Raw genomic sequence first — 17,866 nt, 5'->3', positions numbered from 1 at the left:
AGGCAAACAGTCGTCCAAATTTTGGCGGTTTTTCTTTGAATATAAGTTCTCTTACAAAGTACGCAATTTTTCATTAAAGTCGGCATCTATCTGAGTTCGACGATGGTGTGTAACCGGCATTAGATAAGTCAAACACTTTAATAAAAAGGGTATTGCTAAAAGATTTATGCATTTCGTAATGTTATTATTTCAGGCTACGTTAATTAATTTGATAAATAAGACAGATTCCCATCGGTCAAATAAAATTTACAAAATATACCCAGTGATATTTCTTTTAAATACCAGCCATTTATCATTATATTTAATGTATTTCAAGATTTATTCGATATTTTAGTTCAAACATAATCTTCTCTGTCTTTAGTACGTTTCCCTATATTGAAGCCATTTCCAGGCGTGATGTTGTTATCTATATAACTGCATAACATTTAAGATAATGTTAGGCCAGACACCGTTATCCAGCGTAATATCAACAGAGGAAGACTACATAAATACAAATTAGTTTACTGTGGATATAATACCTAGACGCCACGCTGATATTATGAATTTTATGCTCATTGCTTTGGCCAGATAAATTTATACATGAAAATCTATTGGTTTAACCGGATTATAGAAAATTACTAGGGCCATTGGCATAATGTAATTACATTGTGCTATTTTAGGCATTAAAGTTAATTAAGTTTATCGGACGCACACACATATCACAATAGTAAGCCAATAACACAAGTTTTGGAAATACAATTTTTGAGATATTTTTTAATTAAATAAGTAAAAGCGTTTTGTAACATGGATATTCAAAAGATGGTTAAAAGTGTACTGAAAATTATCATACATCCACTAAAATTAAAAAAAAAAATTAGTACGAGTAGTTTTTGCATAATGTAGTAGATAAACTGTGTAGATTGTCGATAAAGTACATGTTTTCTACGCGTAACAGTTTTTATTGTTATTTTAAATTCATTAGATACAACATGAAATCTCAAGCAACATCTTTCTCAATCAGACAATTATAATTCTCACCTTAGCATATTCCCTGTTATATCCTGGGATGTGAAGCTACAAAGTCACATTCACTTGAAAAATAAACCTTAAATTTAACATCAACTCGGAATCTGAGTTCATGTTGACTTGAATAAAAAATAAAACAGATTTTCGCTATGGTGCTCGGTTGCATTTTCAGCCATCGTAAATAAGTGTAGTCAAATCACATCACAAGTTTAAATAGCTTTATTGTAATATATAAACATGAATTGCTAACCAGAGCAACTAATATTTGGAATTGAATATTTACGGAGCGCCGCTTCAGTAGAGCCGCCGCAAACGCACATTACAAAATACCTCAACAAAATTTCCCGCGGTCGTTTCATTATAAACCGCATGCTGAGTAGAAAATATTCAGCAGTAGTTGTAGTACAATATATATATATTGAAATATAAACAGGTGCGATTTTTAAAAATGTACTGTGATACTTTTCAGGATTTAGGTGAAACAGATAAAGTTTCAATATTTTATTACAGTCACACAGAAAGAGGGACAGATGTAGTGAAATAAAAAATGCCTTTTTATTTTTTTTTGTTCTTACCTAAATTTATAATACTTTATCGATATCAATAAACTGTTTGATCGCTGATATTTTATCATATCGTCGTTCCTTTTGTGATGCGACTATAGCTTTAATTAATTACTTATGATGAATTTGTTATTATTTAATTTAATTTAATTTAATTGTTTCACTAACATTATTATAAATAACTTACATGGACACTTAAATTGTCTGAAATTTTCAATTTTAATTTACAGAAAGTTTCCCAACTATTTAATTTATCACAGCATGTTTGTCAGGAACGCCAGTATTTTATACACCTCTAGATACTCCAACAACTATCTAACGACGCCCTTCGGTAACGGGAACTAATCTGCCAGATATCAAAAACTTGCACGGACCTGAACTATCATCAGACTCGTTGCTGGAATGCGGTAGACTATTAATAGGAAGACTAAATGACGACATGGCTCGTGATTTCTGCGATCATAGATAACGTAGGTTGTAAATTAAGATTATCGGAATTTGCAACAAGGTTTTTGAGAAGATAAAAGTGTTCTAGATTGTCTCATTATGTATGTACAAAGTGAAAGCTTCATAATCCAATTTTGTAGATGACGTGTCCCACGGCTTCGCCCGTCTCCGTCCAAGGCAAAATCTGATCATTCTGAAAATTTGTTAAACATATTCAGTGTTCTCCTCCAAATCTAATTTATAATGAAATGAAAAATATAACAAATGAAAACAGTCAACTGGGATTTGGAAATATCAAGATAACTTTTATGCACAATGTCATACACAAAGTGATCCTTTAGGGGGTTCCTTTTTTATATTGAGCTACCGAACCGTAAAAATAAGGTATTGTTAAGAAACATATTATTAGTTTACAGATCTACTCATAAAACACCAGTAATCTCTACCCTCTGCCCTGTTTAGATTCGAATAATATCTACCTTGAGCGACAAAGCCACAGAACACAGCCAGCTCGTCCATTTTAAGTAAAGGTTTAAGTTGCAAGTGAAATACTCTATTTAGGAGCCGAGGAGATGAATCGCACATATCTCGAGACAAGTTGAGATGCTGTTTGCAGAGTGCAAGTTATCATTTTCGTACTTAGTGAGAGACTTGTCGCTTTTGCTGTAGTGAAACAAAGACAAAATAAGTCATAGTGATATTTCATGAATTCTCCAAAGAAATAAGTATTTTAAGTACTTAAAAACGAAAAACTACATTAAAATGAATAAATAAAATTATAAGCGAAACATCCATCAAATAAAAAATGTTTCTCTGTCGTCACAATCTCATTTACTTCGTTTAATTTATAAGTGAGGTTTTTATAATTTAAATGTCTACTTATTTTGAATGACAAGTTGCAATTCTACCCCTTTGGGGAAAGCGCACGCGAATCTACACATAAAAGAACTTATTGCACTAATGACTTTTGCGCGGCGTTCATGTACAACCAATAAACAACATTGTATTGTTGAGATAACATTATTAAAGCAATTCTCTTGCTAATGAACTGTTCAGTTCCGAAAATGAAATTTAACATCATGTAATTATTGTCGTAATAACTTCTGCTTTACTGACGAAATAATTAGGTTGAGATTCCAATAATCAAGTTGTTCAACAACAATTTGTGAAGGATTTAGCAGCGAAATTAAACTTGTTACAAATATAAATTGAACGCTGTTTGTACGTAAATAATATGCATGTAATAACAATATTGAGGTAGACCACTATCAGTATACGCTTTGAAACTTTATATATTTAAACTTACGTCTGCTAATGAACCAAGGTAAATCGGTATTTTTCTTCAAAATAAGTCGAACCCACCGAATTACTAGAAATATATTGTATAATCTGTACACCAAACATAGGTAAAATACTATGTCGCGTATGAACTAGCGGCCCGTCACCGATTCGCTCGAATAAAACCACAATAACAATGATACATGTTTATGTTATTGTTGTGCCAAATAAATAAAATAGTAGCCACGTTTCATCTGCCTTCTGTGCCAAATTTCATCAAAATCGGTTCTGAAGTTTTTGAGTTAATTAATTTCAAAAAAAAAAAACAACTGAAATACAAATCTTTTCTGTTTATAATTTTAGTATGGAATAATAGATTAAGAAAAGTTTATTGCACTTTACATGCTGGTTGTATTTGTACGTACATTGGCATCTAATTGTTATTTTTATGCTTACTACAATTTTGTACTGACTGATTTAAATTGTTTTGCATTTTCGTCTAATTTATTCGACAAGGACGATTTGCTTGTTGCAATCAGCACACGGTATAAATTATTTTTGTCATCTTCCTAATAAAAAGGATAAAGTCTGACACCGGTGTGAGCAACTGACACACTCAAAATGAAGAAGAATAACTAAAAGTTGTAAATTGAATTGGCAAATATATCCAGTATATTTGCCCTCTCTGTGGTCATGTTTCAGTGAAAACCATTCTCTCGTTTTATTACAGAGATCTTTCTAAATCCATGTTTTATTACAAGATAGTACATAAATATCGCCGTATTTTTATACATATTTGTTATATGTAACATGTTGTACGAACAGATTGTTTATTAAAATACATTTTACACGCAGCTACGTCTGTTGATTTCACACTATTGTATATATATGCGAAATTTCAAGAAGATTGGTTTAGTGTATAACGCTTGAAGAATAAAGTTAATTTAAATTATTAGTTGGGATTATGCCACTTTATGTGTATACTACTATATTTACATTTACATTATGTACATACACATTTAACGTGACAGTACAGGCTCTTTTAGATCAAAGGTTAAGCTCCTTGCTATTTTTCCTTATATAGATGCCATTTTCTCCTGATTATGCCGTGAGGTCTGGTAATCATATTTACGATAAATGTATTCTGTTTGTTTACATAACATGAATGTTTAATACGTTTCTTTCAAATTCGAAAAATATACCTTAAGTAAGTCTGCTTTTTAGGAAAACTGCTGCTGATTGCAATAAGAAAATATTGCATTCAAAAACATCTATGAAATTGGACTCGAAATTATAATCATTTATTTATTATCTTTTTGAGTTAGATACAAAAACAAATGATATACTCATGATATTATCTATCAATCCACAGGGAAGTGTCTCAAGTGGTGGTAAACCCCAGTGACAGCAGCCAAATGTAAGAAAGAGATAAGGCTATACGATCTCTATATATTTTACCTCTTTTCAAGAGTTGCGTCCCGATATCAAATTCTTACCATTTTGTTACTTAAAATTAAAATGTATATTATTATCTTTGTGTTAGTTACATGATTAAAGTAAATACAAAACACAATAAAATAAATATTTCAATTACAATAAATGTAATATAGTCTAGACTAACAAATTTGTCGATCATAATCATAGCACTAAACACAAACTTCGGAACATAAAAACCGTACCACGATGAAGTTTCGGTGGCAAAACTATAACTATCAATAACAGATAGACAACGTCATTGTTTTCAGCGACAGTAGCGCCACGTCTGTGGGACTTCTTTCGTGGTAATCAATCAGAAATAGTAACTTTTTTTGAATCGCGAATTTTGACAGATACGCTATCCAGTTTACGTTCTCAATGCACATCATGGTACCGAATTGTATGCAAAATAAGTGAATGAAATCGAAACGACGGTTTTGGTGACTACCCATAATGGATCGTTATGATGTACAACTTGATGGTACGAATTAGCGATGCAGATCCTGAACTGGATCGCATTGATGATGGTAAGCCCCCAGGTATCTTTAAAGCGTTTCAATAAAGTGTCAACATGAGTTTGTCCAGACTTTAAAAATTTGAATAAAAATAAGTCCGGAAATCAAGTAACATTAAACAACAACAGATCATCGAATTGTTTAATAAACTCCATCCAGAATCATTACACTCAGAATGGTGCACAATCAAAGCCGATTACAATTCCGGGCGGTTAACACGTAAATCCGATGTGGATAAATATTTACACGACAGGTTGTAAAGAGTACGTGCCCAGAGTTAATGTCCCGTCCCGTTACTTGCCCTGTCCAAATTTCAATAAAGCCTACTTAACAACTAAATTAGGTATCGTGTAGCTCTGTTGCCAAGTCGATAGGTTCTAACCTTTGTTCAAATGCAACACGAGATTGTAAATTAACAATACTCTTTTCCATTCCATGACAGTATAAGGTTAATATTAATAATTTTAAAATATTAAATTCCACGTTAGTGAAGCCACGCGCGGTTATCCTGTAACCTGACATAGAATAAAGTTTATCTAGCTTTTTGGCGACAAACGCAGATGAACATTATAACCATTTTAACATAGTAGTTATCGAAATCGTACAGGTCTCAGATGCGTCAAAAAATTTGGATTTTTTTTAAATTATTTACTTAGAAATAAGTTTTTCGCTCTGTAAGTACTAAATGCTTAAGAAAACATTGTCGTCGATAGGGTACAATAACGTATCATGTTACCCGTCGTTTTAATTGTAAACATTGCTTACTCATTCGCTGAAGAGATCATTAAGGCGTATCCGTAAACAAATATTGTAACAAGATGACTGCTCCTGTTTTGTTTGCCTTCAAACAAGAAATACAAATGTCTGACACAAGTTTCTGTTTTGTGTCATGGCTTGTAATTAAGAAAATATTCCGCGTATTAGCTAATTTCTGTTCGAGATGAGGCACAGACCGTGATGTTACAGAGCGTAGGCAATTACATAAACGACAATCAACGGTACTGAGACGTCGGGAAGGGAAAGTTGAGTAATACAATTATACAGATATGCCACGTTAGCGACAGATCGCTGAGCGGACACGGGCGAAACGCGGGACGTTGGATCAATCGGCATCATCCTCACATATTATAAAACAAAGTCCTCTGCCGCGTATGATCTCTATATGTATATCTCTATTTTGGGCGGTGATCTTTATTTCATGGGAAAATTACAATGTAATAAAAATATAGGGAATCATTATCAATGTAGAAGTTTTAACATCTCTCTCGGCTCAGAGCAATAAGCATTAATGTAATTTGTGCAGATATGAAAACGAGCGAGTCGCGCGTCTCAGTTGCTCGAAAGCAGTCGTCACCCTAAGCACATACTGACATAATTACATTGTCCTGGCGGCATGTGTACTCTCAAAGGGAAGCCTAATTAAGTTGATCGTTTTTGTTTGATCCGTGTTGGTTGCTGATGCTTTGATTTCTATTTGTTTCTAGATTTTGGCTGGAGAAGCTAAAATGACTGAATATTTTTATTTAGATTAACTTGTTTCATTTAGTTTGTCACTAAGTAGGTATGTTTCACTTGCATAATATATGTAGTACATTATTTTATAGGCATAGTGACTGTGACATAATAGAACAACAGCGAAAAGAAATAAAATTAGCAAAAGACACGATCACAAAAACCAAATTCTTACAATTAAAAATGTATGATGTCAGCGAAATTTTTAACAAGATTAAAAAGCGCGAAGTCGTAAGTTAAGCGGATTGGAAAACGAAATTTACGTTTGTTTTCGTGGTGGTTTGGTTACTGATAAAAATAGGTCAAGCGCGAGTCGTTTACTTGTTATTTATTTTCTCATAAATAAATTATGTATATCGAAATCAACAGTAGGTACACAATTTATTCCATATTGAAACCACTTGATACTGCGGTAGCTTTTTAAGTAAATGTCAGATTTAATATTATAGCCTATTTATTTTATTTAAGAAGCCTACAAATGTCTTATAGCATTTTCTTGAAATTAGTAGATACAATTACTCCCTAAGATTACTCCATCAGAATTGAAACTGCAAAAAATAAATTTCTGATTTTAAAATATCGAATAAGCTAAGAACACGAGTTTATTGTTGTGCCACAAAAGAACGCTAGAGATCGGGCGGCGTTTATAAAATAAATTTTCATTTACGGCAACCCTTGGGCGTATTTCTTTCTTATTTAATCTCTGGAAGAATTGCTACTGATCCGGCATCAGCCAACTGCTTGATATCATTCCTTTGCCTTTACATCTTTCAAATTTTATTTCCAATTTTTTTTCAAATTTGATTGTTCTTGGGCATTTTCGGATTATTGTCACTTTATCATGAATTGGTTAAATCTTTATTATGGTAATAAATAATGTACAATTTCGGGATTAAAAATTAATCTCAAAAATATAACATTGATATTTGAGTAAAAAACAGCTACTTTTGGAATATTATTATTTATCTGTTTATTACTGTGGTCCATTGCTTATGCTAAGTGCGGAAATCTATCATAGTCATCGAGCGGTGATCGCCAACTTAATGTGGGTCATAAGTTTCCTTTCATGTCCACTGTTGGGATGGTGCCAATCGCATTCCAAGCTGTGTCATCGACCCAACTGGCTTCTGGCCATATTGGATTATTCGATGAGTGCTCGTATAGTGGACCTATTAGGTAATACGAATATTTAAGTAACCTATAAATTTTTAAATTTATTATCCCTCAGTAATAAATGGAATGCCAGTCCAGTCGGTTTTATAATGCACGACACGGCGATGCACAGTTTTTTTCTAATTCAACTTTAAGATTATACTTAAATCGAATTCGGAAAACGTGCAAATTGGTATTTGATGATATCCGTTTCATTATTCGACTATAATTAGAAGAGCAATTTTTTATTTTTCCGTAATCTCAAAAGTATAATTGACATTACTCGTTGCTACCGAAATACACAATATCCAAATTTTCAATTTAATATTCTTAGCAAATATCTCATTTCGCACAAATTCTTTTTGTCGCGATTCAGAAAGAGGCACTCCACAGAGTCCTAATAACTGTCATCCAGATTTAATAACACATCTCCATTTTGTACGGGTTCTACCGAGACGCAATTTCCTTGGTAAAATTGTATTTGCAAGAATACGCGTAAACTAAATATATGCGGACTGAAAGACAAATTTTATTTATATTTTCTCCCTAACATACGTTGTGCGTTTTATGATTAACTTTTATATTGATAGCTTTATGTTCCCGTTCTTCGTAAAAATGACATAAAAATCTCATAAAGCTCTATGGGGAATCAACATGTTATACATGAATAATAATGCATATTTGAACAAAAAAACTGAATTATACGACTGAAATTGCGGCTTATTTGCAGCTAAATCAAATATTTATAATTTAGAATCTTAATATCAAGATGTATGGGGCAGGACATAGAGATTACCATACATCACCATACATCAGATTGCGAAACCTTTTCATTGAGAAAAATACTTATATTTTTCTCAATTAAAAGGACTATTCTCGCTTGATTAGTTTACGCAAACGAAGTCGCGGATAAACACTACCATTTAATATAGATTAAAACTATCACACGTTTCACGAATTACGAAAAAGGTTTCGCGTTTACTACAAGCAATTTACAATACATTTAGTTGATTGCCTTGTTGCGTGTTAAAGAGTATCGAATTCAGTGGGTTAGCAAACACATTGATGCAGAGTATACCATTCTTAACAATTATGTGTTATGTAATCGATTATTATTTATAAGATATCCAATGGCTATTTATTACACAAGAAACGTAATTGTCAAAAAGACAATGGGAAAAATACTAATGGCCAGTAAATAAAACCTACTTATATAATAATATAATTATATAAAATATTTAGTATACCTATTCTAACTTTATTTACAGAAAATAGTGAAATAAAATTACAAAAAATAAATATCTGCTTTTAACTTTCTTTATAACAAGGTCTCAATTAATACAATTGGTAAACAAAACATACAGGTTTGGTGTCGTGATACTATGGACACTACGATGTACAAATATTTCATTGATAATATCAAGTTCCTGTACCTAAACATAATAATATATGTTTAACCTTAGGGTTGCATTGACTTTTCACCATCGAGTCTTTTCGCAATGAGACGCTGCCGACAATTGGAAAATACTTAAAATACAACAGAAGATACCATTTGACCTGAGCCAGAATAAAGACAAAATCATTACGTACAATCAGCTCATCAACCCACCGATACTGAGATTGCGAATTCGCCACTATACCCACGACATAAGTGCTTGCAACGTTGCTTAACATGCAGTTGTCTGTACGTGTACAGTGCACGGCAAACTGAGATTCAGTGTTAAAGTCCCCCAGGTCGCTCTTCTTGGCTATTCTTATTCAAATAGCGGAGACCAGGGCTCTCCTTGGAGGCGTGTGCATGTTGGACAAAATAAATGGCAACTGTTCACGTCTACACATCGCATTCGCTCTTGGAAGTTAATGCCGTCTAGGTACCGTTTCTGCTTTTGCTATTTTAACTTTCTGATAAATGTCGCATACTTTAATCATTAGGTCCCAACTTCGCTCAGATAAAAACATAATTAATTATACTTAAAAACCTTGCTCAGGAATCACATTATCTATTAGTAAAAGCCGCATGAAAATCCATGGAAAAGTTTTTGGGATTATCGCGATAGACAGACAGATGCTGCAAAGGACTTTGTATTTTAAAAGCATTTTTTGTGATACATTGTTATACAAATTAATATAACTATTACTTTAATTGACAAAACTTATTACTTTAACAACTAAACTTTCTATTCTCACAAATAGAGTATTGATAGAACAAGTTAGAACTAGCAATTTCAAGTTATACCTATGTAGTTATGAAAGAAACAGAATGGAACTATGAATGCAATGGAACGTTTTCTAATTTTAATGAATAATATAAATAATACTAAGTAAGTATGTATTGAAAATTGATGGATGACAAAAACAATCCAGTCACGATGAGTCACGCCAGCTTAATGCAATGTTATGTATGAAAGTGCTGAGAAAGTAACAAAGGTATACGTGATTTAATTATACTTATGCCGAATAATGTGATATGAACATATTACATTAGAAAATTATAGCATTATAGCGTTCGTAAGCAATATTTATGGTCGCTGTATTGAGACAAATTAGTTTTAGGCCCTGATTTTGATTAAGAAACTTATCAATTTAATTTTCAACGCGAAAGTTACAGTTATAAGTAAAACTAATCTAAATTTTATCCATACCTTTCCCATAAGATGTTGTTGTTATTTGTATCTATTTATATATATTTATATATATATATATATATATATATATATATATATATATATATATATATTTGTTTTGTTTTCTAGTACACCCCTACACGCATCCAAACAAACAGTCATAGAATAACGACGCAAATTTACATTAGGCCGGTTTAATGTCGCGAGGCAATCTCATTCTACGGAGGAAACAGTGTTATATTCAACCATTTAACCCAGACCCGGCGTCCTAGCTCATGTGGAACGCTGCACACACGGCACAATGCGATGCTATTTGTGTATGAGAGATAACAGCGCCAAAACAGGCCATAATATCCTTACAATAGGTAATGTGATTCCTACGGAAGTTTTAGGTTTTACTTATTATGTTTTTATTATAACGTTAATACATATAGTTTGATATAAACACATCACGCTGTGTCGCGCTGCCTTTGTAAATTAGGCCTTCACAAGCACTTTTTCAATTCACATTTTAACATAGTGTTTTTCAAAAACCTATGAACTTCTGGCATTTCGTAACAACCATTGTTGAGAAGAAATGCCGAGAGAAACATATTTAGACAATGATATCGTTCACCTAGGACGCCGAGTACGGTCCTCATATAGTGGTGGGTGAGATACGGTGCGACGCGCGATATCGCAACGGAGACAAATGTGCCGCTTCTTGAAGACATTTGAGCCCTTGACTTTTTGGCTGTGATGATCAATGTGTGTAATGAATACGTACGCCGCTTTGAATAAATAAAGTATATTGCTAAATACTTCTTATTTTTAACTTGAATCCCTACGTGGGATAAGTCCGCCTTTGTACATGTATCTTTCTAGTACTTGTACTTATTGGTAGTTCTTGTATTAATTTTAATTAATTGTGTGTTTTTCATATAATAAATAGTTATTACAAACACTTGCTATCCTAAACATAGTTAACGTTACACATTGTCCAATAGAATGGCTATTTAAACAAAAGTATAATGAAAAACGACCGTGGTTGTATGAAGAACTTAGAATTTGAGTTTAAAAACTATAATCATAAGTGTTCGAGGAGATATTTTTAACTACTGGCTAAATCATATTCATTTAGTGTTTCTAATTATTCTTAAGCGCCATGTGCTAATTACTGGAAGTAGATTAGATACTAATAATTGCAAAGTCAATGTACCGTTACTCTTAACTACGGCTTAATGGAAATGAGAGAACCCTGTAAGGATTTCTGGAACTTGAGCCAAAAGAAGCTACTAATTTTTAATTAATCATTCCAACTTACTTGGCAAGTGATCCAATTTAGAAAATAGAATAATTGAAACGTTTTCTCCGTGTGTTTCATGCACGACACTAAGGTACTGATATGATTGTCACGGAATATTGTATAGCAAAATTTACTGAATATTTCCTATAATATCTCCACTGATGAATTTTACCGTACATTAATACTTACTTTCTTTACCTATTAAACCTTCCAACACTTTCTTAAGAAAAATGGTTTGCGTGACTGAAAAGATACTGATTCAAAGTATAAGGTCATGAGAATTATTTGAATAAATTCTTCATCATAATAAATTACTTCTTACTCGGCATCTCAATGAGATCTTTTTATCACAGTGAGCAGAAGACCTAAGATTGGCTGGACGGTAATTGTCCCTTTAGCTACTCCCAATTTCGTCCTCACGTCCCATTTGGGTGACGAGGAAGTAAAAAGTGTTTTATTTATGGCCCTCACGTACTTATCATACTTTACTTCGGTCGTCTAAAAGTTTATGGGTTTTGTATTTGAAGAATGTCTAAGAATGGTTTTCTGCATCTTAATAATGTATGACGAAAAATTATAAGTTGGTTTTTTAAAAATTAATTTTATAAAAGGTAATTACTTTCATAATCTACCCTTTATAGTCTGAATGTAGAAATATAAATGGAATTTCTAATAAGTATTATTGAAACGTCAAAACCTTATTGTATTAAAAATAAAACAAAAGTTGTAGGCGCTGGTATTTAACTGAAAAGCACTACTGCCTGCCGTCACATGCAGCATTCAAATTACCAAATGAACCCGGATACCTGCGTTCCGTTTCTACATTCCTACTTTAGTCTATGTCTTGTTGGTCACTTGAATTTATACGTTACTTCTGTTTTGTATTTTCAAATTGAAATTTGATATGTTACAATTTTGTGACCGCCATTGTATGAAAGTCTTAAAATATCTTATTAATGAACTCTACCAACTTGATTTTGTTGACAATTAAATATACTAACAGTGAATATAAAGAACCAGAAGCAGTGGAGTGGGTTTTTTTATAAATAAAATTTTGATCACATATTATAATAATAATACAGAAGAAACTAAAAGTGAAAATACTTATTTGTGTGCGATAGCACACCGCGCAATGAACCGCTAAGATGAAAATAAATCCTCGTAAAGATCCCAGGAAACCGGGATTATAAATACGACTAAAAGGTTTTTCTGCTTTACAGCAACAATAATAATATTTTAAACTGATTTACGTCGGGATACTTAATTAATCTCTTAGGTATTTTCAGTACTTTGTATATTATACAGACCGTCGATATTTCATAAATTTTGTGTAAGGTAAGAAGAAAATGCTGTTCATTTATCTAACTAATAAAGAACCATGGTGTTATAATGGTTATAAATATGTACGTATTTTTTTTATTTTAGTTCCAATATTATCTTTTACTATGTTTTCATTTAATTGAGCCTCACTTGCGTCATCTGACTAAACATTTTGAATTCGTGACTATTTACGACGCGAAAAATTAAGTTTACATGTAGATTGAAAGTTAACCTAAACTTTTTTTAGACTTATAGGCATTTTATGACAAGAGTTTAATATAATTATGTTTTCTACTTCTTTTCCCTTTTATAAATAGGACACGTGTATTTGTTTTTTTGTCAATATAAGTAATTGTCTACACTTTTAAATAAAAATAAAGATATTTTTTTATTCATTATTTCATGATCATCATTATTGACAGCCCTCTTTTTCCCACTGCTGGGAATATGAATTTATTATTTACTGTCTTATAAATATAACGTATATTTCCCTCCGGAACGATCGGTCTACTTACCCGTTTGATCTGTTTTCTTAAACTGTATTTTTTTCCCAATCCGTCTTACGTTTAAATTACGATGCGAGAACCACTATCAACAAGTTTATGACGAAATTACAAAATTAATTTTCTTGTACGAAGTTTCTATTGCTTTCAAAACTTCCAGCGTAAAATCGACATTTTACGGTCAATAGAAAAAACAAAACGCGAAGGTCGTATTTTGGGAACACCCACTTTTCACGCGCACCAGCTAATGTGTCGGTATGTGGCCATTATTATGACAAATAAATTATGCATGAACCCGGATCTTTCGTAAGGAGTCCATTGCTTGCTGGTATTCGAACGGCAAAAGATATAATGTTCAATTGGTGAATTTTTGTTACCTTCTTAAAACGAAAAAAATATAAATACGAATGCATAAAATAGGATTATGAAGAGTCATAATATAAATAGAATACTCCATATTTTTTAAAACATGCAATTATGAAAACGGATTCTTGGGACCACCATTTCGTATTCAAAATGTACTAAGTAATAGAAGTTTAGTGGACAAATTGATAAACTTGTATCGGTTTCAATACAAGTGCAACGATCTCACGGTATTCCAAATATTCGTTACCACGTTGCGGATTTCGAAAGATTTGTAAGTTTTCGCGAATAAGCAATTTTTAATAATATAATAATATGTTTTTATAAAATAAACAAGTCCAAAGCAAATCAAAACTATATCAACTTATTTCAAAAGCTGTATTCGAAATCTATTGGAGATACATTTAATGTTAAGACAATTGAACCCAGAGCTATGCCATGTGTATTTGGCTTTTGGATAATAACTGTATTACAGTTTTATAAAAAAACAATACTAATAATAACTCGTTTGCTAAACATATGTAAAGATACCTACTTTAACAACATCTTTCATTAAAAGTTTCACCGAAAACACAGAATACATAATTATATCTTGCCGAAACTTGTCCAAGTGACATTAAACGGGAATTCGAAATTCCCTTTAAGGAATGCGATAAATATCCATATTTATTCGATAATGTTAGAGAAATCGAGATCTCAGATGCCATCGAAGCCGCGCTGACCGCTTAACCTTCACATTTAAGAGGCAGGTGTATATGCCCTATTGGAATTTCACCTTGTCGGTACTTGCCTTTAATTTAAACAAATAACTTTTATTGTATAACTAGCTTTGGCCCGTGGCTTCACCTGCGTGAATTTTCCACCGGTCAGTATTTTATTTTTATAAAAGTCCTATTTTTGGAAAAGAAAATTTTGATAATTTGTACAAGTCAAACGTGACTTTGGTAACACACAAACCAATTTAAAAAATCTTACTTTTCTATTTATAAATTAAGTATAATAATATATAAAGGTGGTTACAATGGGATTGAGAGTCGACTACTTGGCATCCCAAGGGTTTGATTTATTTTTATAATTTGTAACCCGCCTTTACATACTGATGACTACAGTTGATTTGTATAATTAAAAAGTTTTACAGGTAAAAGCCTAATTATAAAAATGTATATTTTTGGTGCATAAAGTTAATTAGGTATAACAATAAAACTTTGTCTATACATTTCGTCTTTTTATCTCAAGATATTTCAATCGAAACGGAAACGTTTTGTTTATATATTTATCGAAATTACGTGCATATAGTCCGACGCGCATGAATTTATTATGTGTCAGAATAAACCCGGGTAATACTGCGCCATGACAGCCAGATTATATCCTGAATCATTGTTACGTGCGACAAGGTCGCACAAGGCGATGTTTTTATGTTATTTATTGAACGCAGATAAATTAGCTTTGGAGATATATGCTGCCAGCTATGCGGAATTGCGCAAACTTCATACTCGGTGTTGCTTTTATTGTCTGTAATTGTTTTATGGTCTTAGTTTAATTATTACTAATTATGTTGTGGCCAGGTATTCCTCAAAGCGAACCTTACTTAAACCAATTGTCACATGTTAACATTTACCTATTTCTTTAATCATAAACTTAATTTATCATGTTGCACATAACTATAAGTATTTCACAAAGATATAGGACTCTGAAATAAGAAATCAATTCGTAATAAACTTTACGAAGTACTTAACTTGTTATATAATCTACGATAATGTCTCTATTGTGGCTTTAGTGCGCATTCTTAAAAATTGTGAAAGAGATTTCGACATGGATTGCATTAATGTAATTGAATTATAATTTATATACTTATTTAGTTGCGCACCCAGTACCAATTTGAAAAAAGTACATGAAACAAAAACCTGCAAAATGTATTAAAGCCACCATAAAAATAATGAAAAATAATGAAAATTCTTCATAATGTTAAAAGTGTATACCTAGTTAACCAATTTGCAATATTACTGAAAAATGTCGAACACTAATTCTCAATAGAATAAAATTCCCGAACGAAAACGTAGAAACTAAAAGTTTACTAATTCATCAGTTGTTTTATTCGAAACTTCAACCCGTAAAAACCGTAGAAAGTTTTGACATTTGACTTTTCAACTTTGATTGATCACTCCAAACAATCGCGGGATAAAATTACTAGTAACTAAGAAAAGAAATTATATTTATGAAACAAATCCCTTACCTTGTATATCCCGTCGACGAGTTTCGTGAGCTCTTCCGTCTCCATGGCTAGAGATTTTCCGAAACGCAGTTGCAATAAGCGTCAAGTTACACGTGAAACTTCATCGAGATATAAACAAAATTTACACTCAAACAAAGTTCGATTTTATCACTTTAAACACAAAATTCACATTTCAGTACACCACCTGACAGTCGTTCTTTGCTCTGAATCCGATTTTCAAGTCGGTTATGCAAACAAACTCACTTTCGAAGACATCTGAAACAAAAGATAAAATAATTAACATTTGATGTTTAAAAATCGAAGTGATTTCAAAAAAAAGAATACTTCTTTTTTTAACTATTTAAAGCTTCGTCGGCGCGAACACCTGTACCTAAGTAATGGCAGTTGAAGGCGTGCGTTCGGAACGAAGCGTGCCGTTGGAATCATAGCCTACCACTGAATATCTGACGAGTGTCGATGAAGAAACACGTCTCGTGGAGTGGTAGGATCACTATGGTTGTTGACTAAAGTGCTGTGTGCTTACTGTTACCCAGATACCTATACTTGTTTTCGTTAGCTTGAATATGTGTGGTCATTTCGAAATAACTTTGGGTCAACGACATCAATAATAGTGACCTTTAGCTGTTCTTCCAGCAGATAACCAGTTGAGAAATGTTTTTTGTTTACACAAATTCCTGGGTAAATAATGGCGTAGCGGTAAACTTTAATTTAAAGAATAAAAAACTGGTTTAAATTATGGGGCCATCAATTTTAACGCCTATTAATTCCGCAAGGAATGCGGGCGCGATTAATTTTCACATCAATTCGTGCAATTCTGTCTTTTACCTAAATTTATTTAACTATTCCTTATTTTAAGAAGGATTACTTAAATCACATTTCATAATGAGTAAAATAAAACAAAAACGTGTGAAACTACCCAATTAAAATGGGAGCAGAGTCATTTAAATACACCATTCAATTTACTAAAGTAAGAGTTTTGACTGGACAATGTAGTGGAGTGAAGTTCGTGACAAAATGCATTATTCAGCAGTTACGAAGTACTTCAATGCCACAGTTACAATATATAAATATAGACATGCCTACACTTTGCGTGGCAGGTGTTACCTACACCCAGATAACTCTAACAATGTTACGTAATAATAGGCTGGAATACATTTGCGTACTTTCATTTTCGAAGCCGCCCACCGGCTCCGAACTCAGGGCCTTTGACAAATAACTTGCCTGCAGCGTCAAAAATGGCCGCTTTTACTTTCTAAATTAGAAGACTCGTCTCGACTGACAAGCCCATGCCTAGAGATGCTACTATTTGCATAATTACGCAAGAATCATATGCACTCGGATTCGGTCGGTGTAATATTATACATAGTCCGTCAAAGATATATTTAAGCAAATTTAAAACATGCTAATTAAGTGTGATTCGTTTGAGACTTGACATTAATGAAGCGAAATGTAGTTATTAGCATGCGCAGAAAGCCTCTAATATGCATAATTTTCTCGAAAGAAGTTTGGAGATTTATAACCTCGGCCTAACTTCACAGATGGTCGCGACAGTAAGAGAAAGATATTTTATTCTCAGATTTGGCGGAACCA

General features: G+C 32.5%; 1 protein-coding gene across 5 annotated transcripts in view; it reads right to left on the bottom strand.

Annotated features, from left to right (window-relative positions):
- Nucleotides 1-17,866, bottom strand: part of IRSp53 (Insulin receptor substrate 53 kDa) — a 155,754-nt gene that overhangs the window by 19,345 nt on the left and 118,543 nt on the right. For 4 of the 5 annotated variants that reach the window (XM_053751167.1, XM_053751169.1, XM_053751170.1 and 1 more), the window contains one exon: nt 16,277-16,531. In XM_053751167.1, the coding sequence (XP_053607142.1) occupies nt 16,277-16,321 (45 nt within the window). In that variant the 5' untranslated portion in view covers nt 16,322-16,531. Of the gene's footprint in view, nt 1-16,276; nt 16,532-16,646; nt 16,761-17,866 lie in introns of those variants that run through there. The other variant, XM_053751166.1, reaches the window with a different exon arrangement.

The sequence above is a fragment of the Plodia interpunctella genome, chromosome 11, assembly GCF_027563975.2.
Source record: "Plodia interpunctella isolate USDA-ARS_2022_Savannah chromosome 11, ilPloInte3.2, whole genome shotgun sequence".
Lineage (NCBI taxonomy): Eukaryota > Metazoa > Arthropoda > Insecta > Lepidoptera > Pyralidae > Plodia > Plodia interpunctella.
This window is presented reverse-complemented; position numbering and strand designations above follow the sequence as displayed.